Source organism: Achroia grisella, unplaced genomic scaffold, assembly GCF_030625045.1.
Source record: "Achroia grisella isolate CSIRO2021 unplaced genomic scaffold, CSIRO_AGI_Agris_v1 utg1062, whole genome shotgun sequence".
NCBI lineage: Eukaryota > Metazoa > Arthropoda > Insecta > Lepidoptera > Pyralidae > Achroia > Achroia grisella.
Genome location: NW_026712566.1, coordinates 607,434 through 621,536, shown reverse-complemented (window position 1 = coordinate 621,536; position 14,103 = coordinate 607,434). Strand labels below are relative to the sequence as shown.

General features: G+C 32.5%; 1 protein-coding gene across 1 annotated transcript; it reads left to right on the top strand.

Moving 5' to 3' along the window:
• The first annotated feature begins 5,654 nt into the window (after nt 1-5,654).
• Nucleotides 5,655-13,546, top strand: LOC131854524 (uncharacterized). Its single transcript, XM_059205648.1, has 4 exons — nt 5,655-5,915; nt 10,678-10,834; nt 12,238-12,346; nt 13,512-13,546. Exons 1-4 carry the CDS (start codon nt 5,764-5,766, stop codon nt 13,544-13,546), a joined length of 453 nt encoding a protein of 150 aa, XP_059061631.1. The 5' UTR covers nt 5,655-5,763.
• The last annotated feature ends 557 nt before the right edge of the window (nt 13,547-14,103 follow it).

The following is a 14,103-nucleotide window of genomic DNA, read 5'->3' as shown; positions in this document are numbered from 1 at the left end:
CAGGTAATAATAAATATATGGTTGTTGTATCCTAATAGAATTTTCTTATTTTTCAGTAAAATAAAAACTAACTGTCTCTTTTATAAAATAAATGACCTTTTCATTGTGCCATATATTATGGAACTATTTAAATTATTTAGCTGATTGTAAGAAACAAAATGTTGGTTTGTAGATTAATACTGTAAAATTATTATTTGTACGGAAACGATAAAAATATATTTTTGTGCTGCGACAAAAACTAATATTATAAATATGAAAGTAACTCTGTCTGTCTGTCTCGCTTTCACGCCAAAACTACTGAACCGATTTGAATGAAATTTGGTATACAGATAGTCTAGACCCTGAGAACGGACATAGGCTACTTTTTAATGCGAAAAAAGGGTTGTAAGGGGTTAAAAGGGGGGATGAAAGATTGTATGGAAGAATCGTCATTTTTGAAGCTAGAAGCTTGAAACTTATTTTTGAGACTGTTGATTAAATATAAATAAATATGACATTCAATGTTTGTAAAAAATTACCCTTAAGGGGGTAAAATAAAATAGGGGATGCAAGTTTTTATGTAAAATCGTCATTTTTGAAGCTAGAAGCTTGAAACTTATTTTTGAGGCTGTTGATTAAATATAAATACATATGACATTCATTGTTTGTAAAAAAATTACCCTTAAGGGGGTAAAATAAAATAGGGGATGCAAGTTTTTATGTAAACACGTCATTTTTGAAGCTAGAAGCTTGAATCTTATTGTTGAGACTGTTGATTAAATATAAATACATATGACATTCATTGTTTTTAAAAAAAATACCCTTAAGGGGGTAAAATAAAATAGGGTATGCAAGTTTTTATGTAAACACGTCATTTTGAAGCTAGAAGCTTGAATCTTATTGTTGAGACTGTTGATTAAATATAAATACATATGACATTCATTGTTTTTAAAAAAAATACCCTTAAGGGGGTAAAATAAAATAGGGGATGCAAGTTTTTATGTAAACACGTCATTTTGAAGCTAGAAGCTTGAATCTTATTGTTGAGACTGTTGATTAAATATAAATACATATGACATTCATTGTTTTTAAAAAAAAAATACCCTTAAGGGGGTAAAATAAAATAGGGGATGCAAGTTTTTATGTAAACACGTCATTTTTGAAGCTAGAAGCTTGAATCTTATTGTTGAGACTGTTGATTAAATATAAATACATATGACATTCATTGTTTTTAAAAAAAATACCCTTAAGGGGGTAAAATAAAATAGGGGATGCAAGTTTTTATGTAAACACGTCATTTTGAAGCTAGAAGCTTGAATCTTATTGTTGAGACTGTTGATTAAATATAAATACATATGACATTCATTGTTTTTAAAAAAAATACCCTTAAGGGGGTAAAATAAAATAGGGGATGCAAGTTTTTATGTAAACACGTCATTTTGAAGCTAGAAGCTTGAATCTTATTGTTGAGACCGTTGATTAAATATAAATACATATGACATTCATTGTTTTTAAAAAAAATACCCTTAAGGGGGTAAAATAAAATAGGGGATGCAAGTTTTTATGTAAACACGTCATTTTGAAGCTAGAAGCTTGAATCTTATTGTTGAGACTGTTGATTAAATATAAATACATATGACATTCATTGTTTTTAAAAAAAATACCCTTAAGGGGGTAAAATAAAATAGGGGATGCAAGTTTTTATGTAAACACGTCATTTTGAAGCTAGAAGCTTGAATCTTATTGTTGAGACTGTTGATTAAATATAAATACATATGACATTCATTGTTTTAAAAAAAAATACCCTTAAGGGGGTAAAATAAAATAGGGGATGCAAGTTTTTATGTAAACACGTCATTTTTGAAGCTAGAAGCTTGAATCTTATTGTTGAGACTGTTGATTAAATATAAATACATATGACATTCATTGTTTTTAAAAAAAATACCCTTAAGGGGGTAAAATAAAATAGGGGATGCAAGTTTTTATGTAAACACGTCATTTTGAAGCTAGAAGCTTGAATCTTATTGTTGAGACTGTTGATTAAATATAAATACATATGACATTCATTGTTTTTAAAAAAAATACCCTTAAGGGGGTAAAATAAAATAGGGGATGCAAGTTTTTATGTAAACACGTCATTTTTGAAGCTAGAAGCTTGAATCTTATTGTTGAGACTGTTGATTAAATATAAATACATATGACATTCATTGTTTTTAAAAAAAATACCCTTAAGGGGGTAAAATAAAATAGGGGATGCAAGTTTTTATGTAAACACGTCATTTTGAAGCTAGAAGCTTGAATCTTATTGTTGAGACTGTTGATTAAATATAAATACATATGACATTCATTGTTTGTAAAAAAATTACCCTTAAGGGGGTAAAATAAAATAGGGGATGATAGTTATTATGTAAATTCGTAATGTTTGAAACTAGAACAATGAAACTATTTTCATTGGTTCTTTTGGGGTAGATTTTTAAATACCCCACTAATGTTATAACTGTGAAAGTAACTCTGTTTGTCTTTCTGTCAGTCTTACGCTCCAAAACAAAATAAAAATTTAAATGAAATTTGGTACACAGTTAGTTTACACCCGGACAAAGAATATAGGGTACTTTTGAATGTGAAAAAAGGATTGTAAGGGGGTTGCAATGGTACGCTGTATGGAAGAATCGTCATTTTTTAAAACTAGAAGTTTGAGACTCATTTTTAGGCTGTTGTTTAAATATCAATAAATATGACATTCAATGTTTGTAAAATTTTTACTCTTAGGGGGAGGGGGGGGGGGGGTAGTAAAATAAAATAGGGAATGAAAGTTATTGTGGAAATTTGCTGTTTGTGTGGTTGTGGAAGCTAGAACGATTAAACTTTTTTCTTTGTCTTTTTAGGGTTAGTTTATTAAATACCTTTCTGATATTATAAATGTGAAAGTAACTTTGTCTGTTTGTCTCGCTTACACGCCAAAAATACTGAACCGATTTAAATTGAAATTTGAAACAGACATAGATAGACTAGATCCTGAGAAAGGACATAGGTTACTTTTTAATGTGAAAAAGGGTTGCAAGAGGATTGAAAGGGTAGATCCAAGGTTATATAGATGTATCGTCATGTTTAAAGCTAGAAGCTTGAAATTTATTTTTTAGTCTATTGATTAAATATTTATTTTTACTTTTTATCATTTTTTAAGCTAAAACGATGAAACTTATTTATTTGACTTATATTGTGTTAATTGAGTTAAATATTTTTTCATTATTTACGCGGACGAAGTCGCGGGTACAGCTAGTAAATAATATATTAATCTATTGGATTACTAATAGTTTTTGTACCACTGTCCAGTTCGCCACCGTTAAGGTGAGACGAACTAATTTTGAATATCAAAGAGCTGGTAGCCCTCTTATGCTTTTATTTGTCGAAACAACCGCCTCACCGTGTCATTTCCTAAGAAACTCACATTACGAATGTGTCGTTTTTCAGTATACATAATATTATCGTCGGTTATTAATCATATTGAGTGGATATACGATGAAAATAAACAATATTAGTGTGTGTGTAAAACATGAAATATAGTTGACATATTCTTGTGTCTCGTAATTTGCTAGTCAATCATTTCGTCGGATGCATATATCAACTTGCACTGGGTACGTAGAATGATTCTAGAAGTTTCTGTAATAATTATTGATATTATCATGTATAGAGCTTAGAAACACTGATTTATTTATTTATATATAAAAATGAATTTCTATTTCCCTTATGGCATCACACATGAACGGCTGGGCCGATTTTTCTAATTCTTTTTTTTTTGCGTCTATTCTGGAGAAGGTTCTTATAAATGAAAAAAAAAAAATAAAGCTGCGCGCAACATTAGAAAGGTTAATAATTATAGCAATACAAATTCAGTATTCATTGTAAAGACAGGATGTCTGTCAAGTCAGGTAGTTGTAATATATATACAGTTCTATAATAGTTATAATATATACATAATTATCTCTATTTTAATATGTTTACCCACCTAATTATTCGGGGTTATTATTATTAATAATATATATTTGATAGTCAGATGTATGATAGATTTTTGACGGCCTCGTTGGTCTAGCGGCGGTTTGAATCCTCGTACGTCACAAATATTTTTGAACTACGAACAATTAAACACATGAATTCATGAGTTTAGTTGTTTGTATTAGTCTGGGTGTTTTCTATGTATATTATATTATATATGTATTTACAAAAAAATATATATCTATGTACGAACTAATGGACTAGACGGCGCTGTGTGAATTGTTCACGCTTATTATTAATAATACATCTTAGTCACATATAAATTTTGTCACATTCAGTAGTCAGGTGTATTTGTCCAGCAAAATGTTACAGTATGAATATATATAACAGGAGACTTCACTGAAAAGAATACATCAACGTAATATTTTCCGTAGCCAAGTGTCGTGAACAGACACTCAGAAATAGTTTTATCGTTTGTAGCGCGATATTAAAACTAACGACACAGATTTAGGGCTCGTTTTATTGTTACTGGTTTTATTTTATATCTGTTTGAAATAGTCGTGTTAGTAGTTAGTCCATGATCTTTACGCAAATATCACCTCCGCAGGAAAATCTGTTCAGTACTTTTTGTGATTATTACGAATTATGAAACACAAAGACAGGGCTTCGTTTTATAATATGCAGAAATAATTAATTCTCGTAAAGTAGGAATCACTTTTATTTGTTTTTGCCTCTAATTTTATATCAGTAGAGCTTGTAATAGAAAAAAGGGCATTTCCAAGGTAAATAAGCTGATAGTAAGCTAAGAGCTAAGACTGATAGTAAGTGGTAACCGTCGCCTATATTTAAACAGGACCACAACAGCACCCCAGATAGCATCTCGTCACGATGCTACTGATACTGTGTAGCCATTGCGGAGGACTAAGGTGTCATGACTCCTTATTTGCATGCCTCATTATCATGCTCACCCTTTCCCTGCCTTATTGAGATAAAGCAGTGAGGGGGTGGGCACTTTAACCGAAATAAGAAAGCAACGTACTTGGCTGCTGAAATTGGTCAGACAGAAGAGGGAGACGAGGAGACTACCTATGCAGACGATTTTGTAAAAGGAAGTAACCAATATAAATAATATAAAAACTTCTACTTTTCGACGATTCACCCGTGACGACCTTTACCTCTCTTACGTAGAGTAGAGTATCATAGATCTCTTTTCTTGTGTTGGTTATGAAATTTTAACGGCCATCAACCAACAATGCAGGACTATCTGATTATTATACGTCCAGGTCATCGTGAGCACCTGTAATTTACTTTACATTTGATATTGGTGTTATCTTTTTACTATGAATGAGAGCAGAAAAATCGACACAGTACATATATAGTTCCAGTTCTATCTGGTTCACAATATTTTGACACCAGTCCAAAATTGATGCCGGAACCCAACGTCTAATTACTTCACCTTACCTAATCCCACACTTCAGCACTACTATGACATAAACTAATCACATGTATTTCTTTTTCAGCGCTCTAAATACAACGGCGGCCGCGCAAGACCTCATTAAACCGTGAAAAACGTCAAGAGAAACAAGATGGCGTCGACGTTTTCGCGCCAAAACCTGCGTCACCGATGCTGGCGCCACCTCCCGGCGGGCCGTCATAACTTCCGCTGTTTGAATCATCCGGACCGTTCGAAATAGTCATTTGTGATTTAACTGTGACACTGCTGCGTCGTGATGTGATGTGATATTGTTGTTTTTGTTTAGTGTTGTTTGTGTTGTGTAGTTTTAAGTGACTATGTCGGAGGAAAGGTCGCGGCGGTTGTCGCAGATCTTCGACCCACTGTCGAGGTTCACGGATCATGCCGGGGCGAGCCATTCTGCAAGTACTCCGAGCAGTCCTCGTTTATTGCCGAGGAGAGCGAGAGATCCGCCGCCACCGCCACCTAGGTGAGAAAAAATGAATGAACTATTTGCTATGCTATGTATGAATAATGTGACCATACATCCAGTGTTGAACGGGACCGTCCATTTTTTGATTGTCGTTCCGGTGTTCCTGAAAAGAATTTATCGACGTAAAATGTCTTATTTTCTGAAACCGCGAACAAGTGGCGAAACTGGCTCGATGAACAATGCATGAAAAAATTATCTAATAACATATTATTCCTCCAATAATTTCACTGGTGTTTTAATAGTTATCTATTATTATAGATAGTTATTATATGTCAAAAAATTTGGTCCATTGATTTTTGTATTATAAAAATTGTGTAACCTGTCTTGGTTTATTTATATATGTAAAAATAAATAATGGGGTTTATTTTCATTGAAAATCTAGGCTAGTATTCTCAAAATTAATTTTTCTTAAAGGACCTAGTAATCGAGATAGTTAAATCAATATCCCATTTTGAGTAAAAATAACTGGTCACATTAGTTATGAGTAATGTACCTGTAATTTCACTATTAGATAATCTTAACCTTTGTTCTATTATTTTGGTCATTGCATGAATTAGTAATTACAAAAAAAACCTTATTCAATTTATTGTGTTTTTAAAGAATAGGTACTGGTTTATACATATTACCTTTAATTTAGTAACGTAATTTTATAATTTAGTAATTTACTTAATACATAGTTATACTCTATGTACTTGACTTATGAGTAGGTGTTATCTGTTGGATATGTTGATTACTCTATGATATATCGACGAATTATAATTTATTAAGACGGCTATAGATTTAGCACACCACTTTAATTCCGATGGTTACGGGTTCAATTCCTCGTATGCAAATATGTATTTGTATTCGTAACTGTACTGTTTTTATTTTGAAGTGGTCATTATTTATACATATAATTAGTAAACATCACGGGATCTTACCAAGTCTTATATTTATTAAGTTTCCGATAAATAAAAAAAAAAGTATAAAAATCCCGTGACTTTTACTAATTATACGTATATAAGTGTTTGTATATTTCTGGGTGTTTTCTATGTATATGATGAATGTATTTACAAAAAAATGTATTTAAGTATCTGTATCAGTTGTCTAGTACTCATAACATAAGTTCTACTTAGCTTGGCACTAGAAGACGCTTATAGCGTTGTTATTATGATTATTTTAATATTAATTGTTCATAAGTTTATCACGATTTCTTCTACCCTTTTATCTGTGGTCATTCCGAAACGCTTAAGTGATAAGCAGAGAGAACTGAGTTCTTAAAATCACTATCTTCAATTTTAAAAGCTTCATTTATTATATCCCATTTATAGCTTGTCTAAATGGTAAATATAAATTGTTGTCATGAACAGTATTGGTACACGGGTAGAACTCTTGGTAACAATTTTAATGAACCAAGACAATTCACATAGCGTCTAGTCCTAATTTAAACAGAGTTTGACCTATAGGTAGCTAAAACCTGATAGAAATACTGAAATCTATATATATTTTGTAAGTACATTAATAATATACATACACAGAGCACCCAGACCAATACAATAATATTAGGATCGCGCGAGAATCAAACCTGCGACCATCGAAAGTAAGACGGTATGGTAAACCGCTAGAACTCAATTGCACTGTTCAGTTTCAGTTATTGTCCCATTAGGTATATTTACAAAATCCAACTTCGACCTGTGTAAAAATACGAAAGCAATATCTATTGCTTTCGTATTTTTTTTTTAATTTTAGTCTATGTATGCTTTTTTATTGGTAAGGTATATTAATATATAAAAATTACAAAAAGATACCACTGAGATATAACATCATAATTTTAATTAGAATATAAACGTTTGTGAGTATGGATGTTTGTAACTCTTTCATGCAAAAACTACTGAACGGATTTTGATGAAACTTTACAGTAAATGTAACATATAGGTAGCTTATGCATCAGGATAACATATAGGCTATATTTTTTACTGAAATTTAACGCAGGTGAAACCGCGGGCGCTTCTAGTATTTTTCATATCTACAAATTCTTTTAATGATAAATTCTTTTCTATTGTTTTTATATTCACATGGTATTAATTCTGTTGCCCTATTAAATATAAAAAGGACAGCGAAAATTATACCACTCCATAAAAAAAGTCATCATAATCTATTTTGATACCGTTAATGCAACTGCTTTCCGCAATAGATTCTAGATTCAATACCAAATCAACTGGAAATTGACCACTAAATACATAGTCGTCTATATTATGATTATTATAGTAATAACCATTATCTCTTCCATCCCGTAGATTCGTTCGGACAGAATTAATTATTGAATATTAATAACGCCCCATTTGTCTGTTGGATTAATCCGAAATATTCTGTGGTAGAACGTAAATCCTATCTGGCTTTAATAGTGGGCGAAATAATGTGCATTAAAATTAATGAACCCAGTATAATATTTATTGCAAATTTACTGCGGCACTACGTTATTGCATGCATTTTGTAATGAGTTTATTAGGTTATTCGTTTGTTATATTAACAATATTTATGCGCGACATATTATAAATAATTGTTGCTGATGTGCTGGTTACATAGTTTTATAATTTATATGTATCCACGACTCACCTTTTTATATAATATTTATGTTTTATATTGTCTATTATTTGATATAGAAAAGCATTGTGTATTGCCATTATTATTCTTCTGTTATCTGGTTTACTTTTGTTATGTACAATTATACTATTCCTTCCTAAATACCGTGTTCCATAATTACATTTACCAAATTAATATAAATACAGTCCTTCCCTCACAATAGGCATTTGTATTGTTATTAACAATTTTATAATATTTTTTTTAATATAGAATATATTTTAGAATGGAATATATTTCGAATAAAGATTTCACCAACAAAACAGTTATTATGATTGGAGAATGGGATATGGGGAAGGGTTTTAAATAATTTGTATATTTGATTAGACTATCTAAAAATTTGTCTGCGTGGGTACTTAAAAGGTACTTTTACAGTCGCTAAGCTTTGTAGACTGTTTTGTGTGTGTTGAAGGGTGAGATCAGGTAGTGAAATTATAGGAGCCTCGAGATATAGATATATTTGAAGAGTACAGCTATAACAATATAATAAATAAAGGTTATAGTTCATCTAGTGACTTTTTGACATCTCTGAATTAATATAGTAAACAGGAAAAAATTATATGGTAATACTATATAGTAAAGTAAATAAATGAGTTTTTCTACGTTCATGTGTTTGTAAATCAAAAAATACTCTAGGGATTTCTAAAATTCTTATACTTATAGAAAGCTAACATGGACTACTAACCAGGCGGCGTAAAGCCAATATATTTACCAAACTAGTCAGACAGACAGACATTAAAAAGATAAAAAAAATATATTGGATTCCCTCTAAGAGTCTAAATTAGAAAAATAACAGAACTTAGACTTGCTCTGAGGTGCTCTTATTTTGATGGATTGTTTGACTGAACGGTATTTGTGGACGCCGAGATTAAAATATTCATTACATTTATTGAGATTACAGAATATAAAACTTCGAGTAAAATTGGAAATTTTAGTCTAAAACTATCAAGTATGTAAATTTAGAATGTTATTAAAATGTACTATGAATACTAATCCGTACTAATAATAATGCGAAAGTGTGTCTGTCATTTGTTTATTTCTTACGGCTAAACGAATCTGAATGAAATTTGACGTGAAGATTGATAGTATCACGAAGACAAGACACGAGTAGCAGATAACCTAGCTGTTATCCTATATTATAATAATTATTGTGTCGTTGATAAAAATGTTTCGTAGTAGACAGGTTTGAACTAGTACTTCCGTAATAATATATTTAATATAATAACAAATATTAAACTGATCCATACTAATCTCGTAAATGTGAAAGTGTGTCTTCTGTTTTGACAGCCTCGGTGGTCTAGTGGTTTAGCACACCGCTTTAGTATCCGATGGCAGTGGGTTCAATTCCTCGCACGGTACAAACATTTGTATTCATGAATATGATTGTTTGTATCGGTCTGGGTGTTTTCTATGTATAATATGTATTTATTTACAAAAAAAATGTGTGCATGTATTTTATATCAGTTGTCTAGTACCCATAACACAAGCTCTGCTTAGCTTAAGACTAGATGGCGCTGTGTGAATTGTCCTGAGATATTATTATTATTTACCTTTACATGACTAAATGACTGAATGGATCTTCAGAGGAGTATTTGTGGGCTCAATAAAATTATGATGTAGGTATTATTTAGTATTCATTCATCTCTATTCAGAGATTTTGCGTCTTCCATTACCCGAGCACTATACCAATATTTTCGATCGAAATTTTATCGTAAATATTTACAGCAAAATTTATTTTTTAGTTACAATACTGAAATTCAAATTACAGTTTTTTACATACGCATGAGCTAAAGATAGATTCTTTTGTTTTTCATCCAAATCAAGTTTTTAGTTAGGAACTACTAGTCTAAAACAAACTTGTTTAAAGGAAATCTTCTAGTGTGAAACGTTGATATTTGTTGCCTAATTCTATGGACAAAATTTCATATAGTTTGATTAGTTATTGTAGAAACTTTTTATGTCACACCTATACAGATATTTTTTGTATCTTAAACTAATGAGTAGCTCCGGTTTTGCACGGGTATAATTGCAAACTTTAATAATTGCAATTTGAATAGAATTATTCTATTCAAAATATCCGAAATATGAGAATAAAATATGTTATCTTTTATATGTAAATCTGACCTTTCTTTTCCATTAGGCCAATTGCTCACCCCTCGCGGTTTGATCCCTTGGAGTACGGATTGGCAACGGCCGAGGCTTCCGTGAACTGGCAAGAGCGATGTCTGGAACTACAGTTGGAATTGCATAGGAGTCGCCACCAGGCAACCAGAGTTCGAGACATGCTGAGAGATAAGGTAAGTGAATTTAATGTACAGATTTAATGTACAGAGTTTGGAATTTCGTCTTGCTAATGTAGTAACATCAGGACTTTATCCTAAAGAGGGTGGTCAGTCATTGCCGTCTATCAATTCAATATGACAGAGGGTGAGCCTACTGTCTCGTCTCGTACTAATCTAATATGTATCATAGAGGGGAAAGGTATTGATAGTAATGGGACTGATGATCTTATTGCTAACAATGTACCATGTCAGGTTGATCTCCATGCGGTTCCCCCTGGAAACCATCGTGATAAATTGCTGGTGAATTTGTCACGATAGGCTAACTGACCTGACCTCATGCTCATCTTATCATCCTCCACTGGTGTCCCGCCAGCGTAAACCGTTACCACAGGCGGGTGCACCAGTCCATTGTCAACTATAAAAAAAAAATTACTAACATATATTTGACAAACGCAAGCATATACACTCCTTTTGTTTATTGTTAAAGTCTGTGGTCAAATTAAGAATAGATTAATATTGTTTGTCTTTAATACTATTTGTCTAGAGTCTTACTGAATGTTAACTTAATTAAGGTCCACTACGTAATTTCGACCACTGGGCGACCACTAGTATATTATAAAAATGTGTGCATTCATATATCATTATTGGGACCATAACCGATCGTAACGCCGTGGACCGTCTGAACCAACCAAAAGTTAGCCGCGGTGTAAGGCTCGTCATCTGTTCTTTATAGCCCTCCTAGTGTAGGGGCCCACATCCAATCTACATACATAATAGTAATCAGGACAATATATACAACGCTGTCTAGTACCTAACTCAGCAGTGCTTGTGTTATGGGTACTAAATGACTTATAGACATACTTAAATACTTTATAAATACATAAATAATATTTTTATAGTTACAAGCATTGAAAACGCCCAGCTCAATATAAATAAATAAAGACGAAAGACGCAGAAATCGAAACCGCGACCAAAGGAAGTAAGGTGGTTTGCGATACCGCTAGACCATTAGACTATTGGATGTTAAGTGTTGAGTTAACTATAACAACGTTAGTTGACAATGCCTGATCATTGATATAAAAGTAAATTAAGTAATGAAACAGTATACAGTTAATATTTTACTCGTGCGCACATACTCTAATTTGTCTAACGAGCTGCCGGCATGCTTTACAAATTCAAGATCCAAACATTACAGTTTTTAAAATTTGTCCTTTTATTATGTACTAGCTGTGCCCGCGTTTTCACCCGCATGTAATTTATAGCCCATGTTATTCTGATATTCAAGTTGTATCACTGTAATGTTTCCTTAAATTCCATTCAGTAGTTTTTGCGTGAATTAGTAACAAACATCTATCTACGCTCACAAACTTCCGCTTTTATTATATTAGTAAGATTCTAAAGTATTTTTATTTAAACAGAATCAATATATATTGCTACCTGTTAACGCCCTAGCAGAGGCGAGGATGCGGGGGAAGCGGGAGGAAGTCGATCGACCGTGGACAGTATTACTCATAAAGACGCGCGAGCGCAACTTAATAATAGTCATAAAATTATCTTTATATTTGTACACAATAAATCTATCTTCATACATCTTTATTTCAACCATAATCTTTGTACAACCTCGTACACTTCCTAATAAATAAAGAGAAAACAACGCGTTCAATGTATACCAATATTCAGCCTGACACGACTGAGAGAGCCACAAAGTGGAGAAACTACCCATAAAACATCAGGTAACCTGTGTCTTTCCGAGAAAACGTTCCCCTAATCGTCTAATCAATAAACCTTATTCTGCCGAGCATTAGGGACCCAGTCCCTAGGCCTATGGGATTTAATTTCGCGTGACATTATTCACGTCTGCGTAAGTTTTTGTGTTCAACGGAATATCGCACGCGTCGAAAAGAGTTTATGATAGATGGTTGATACATTTTTCATTACTTCCCTGTGAATTGTGATCTAAAGTTGTTTGGAAAGAGCAACTGGGGTTAATAGTAGTAACACTAACTTTACATCAAAGAATGAAACAAATTGTAAAAGTATACTAGAGAGGTAGAGTTTCTACGAAGTTTTCTACCCGCCAGATACTAAAATATAATCGTGATCATCTATATGAATGGCGGTCCACCACCATGCGTTTTGCCAGAATTTTTTTCCATGCTTAACCACATTATGGTGAGTCCATACACAACAAAAACAACATGGTAAAAACGCATGGTGGAGGACTATCATTGCTATTTCCGAACCGATATGATATTGAAAACTTCAGGTAAAGATATTATTCCTTCTTAATAGACCTGCAACGTTCTTGCAATTGCCTTGATGTTGGGCCATGAGCGGTGGTACTTACTGGTACGTGGTACTTACCATCTCAAGCTCGTTTTTCTCCTATGCTGTAAAAAACTTATCTCCATAGGTCTCACTTATTTTAGCTGCCAAGCAGCTTGTTTTGTAAGGTTCGTTTCAGTTGAAGTGTGAGACAGAGCAGTATAATTACAAAGCTCGGAGGCATATATTTTATTACTTTGGAATTGCAACGAATGAAGGGTGCTATTCGGTGACCATTTTCATATACCAATATATGTATGTAAGCGACGGTCACCCCTTATTATCAGAAAGCTTTCTATTTCAATTATATAAAAAAAATCTTATCTATAAGTCTTGCAAATAATTACTTAATGTATTTTGAATTCAGGATATGGCTTCGGAGTACGATTTGATAAGGAGTAGGTTTTAATGGCATTTCTTATATTGTCTATTATTTTTTTGTTAAATTGTTAAGAACTTATTTTTTTATTTTATTTTGGAGATTAAGATACGGTGGGACTGTCATTATGTATAAAAGTTGCTAAATTAATAAAGAATAAAAGTCTAGAAAGGATTTGGTTCCGGTTTGCTGTGATCATGTGATGAAACTCTTAACCATCCAAGTAAGCGGTCTCTTCAAATTTCTATTAAGGATTCGCGAACTTATGGTCGTGGGTGGTAACTTTTAATTAACTAAAGGGAATTTCTCTAAACGTCGTTTGGGACAATTTATAAAGTTTTAACGATTGTCAACATTGAGGGTTCAGTCAATTTGCGTCCAACTGCTGATCGATTCGCTCGTGAAAGTTTTTATTGCGTCTATTTTTAGCTTAATTGGTGCGCAACCGGGAAATGTAGTCTTTTTTTAATTAAACATTTTATGACAGTTTATTCAGTGTGTAAAGTTAACGTTTTTTTATGTCGATGATAGTGGAATTCTTCGGGCTTCAGTGGATCGTTATATAGGCTCGAAATGATGG

What these genes read in the sequence shown, in the direction of transcription:
- LOC131854524 (XM_059205648.1), top strand. Translation starts at nt 5,764, where the DNA reads ATGTCGGAGGAAAGGTCGCGGCGGTTGTCGCAGATCTTCGACCCACTG. An exon ending in CCGCCGCCACCGCCACCTAG is followed by an intron (nt 5,916 to 10,677) that starts GTGAGAAAAAAT and finishes CTTTTCCATTAG; the next exon opens with GCCAATTGCTCACCCCTCGC. An exon ending in ACTCATAAAGACGCGCGAGC is followed by an intron (nt 12,347 to 13,511) that starts GCAACTTAATAA and finishes TTTTGAATTCAG; the next exon opens with GATATGGCTTCGGAGTACGA.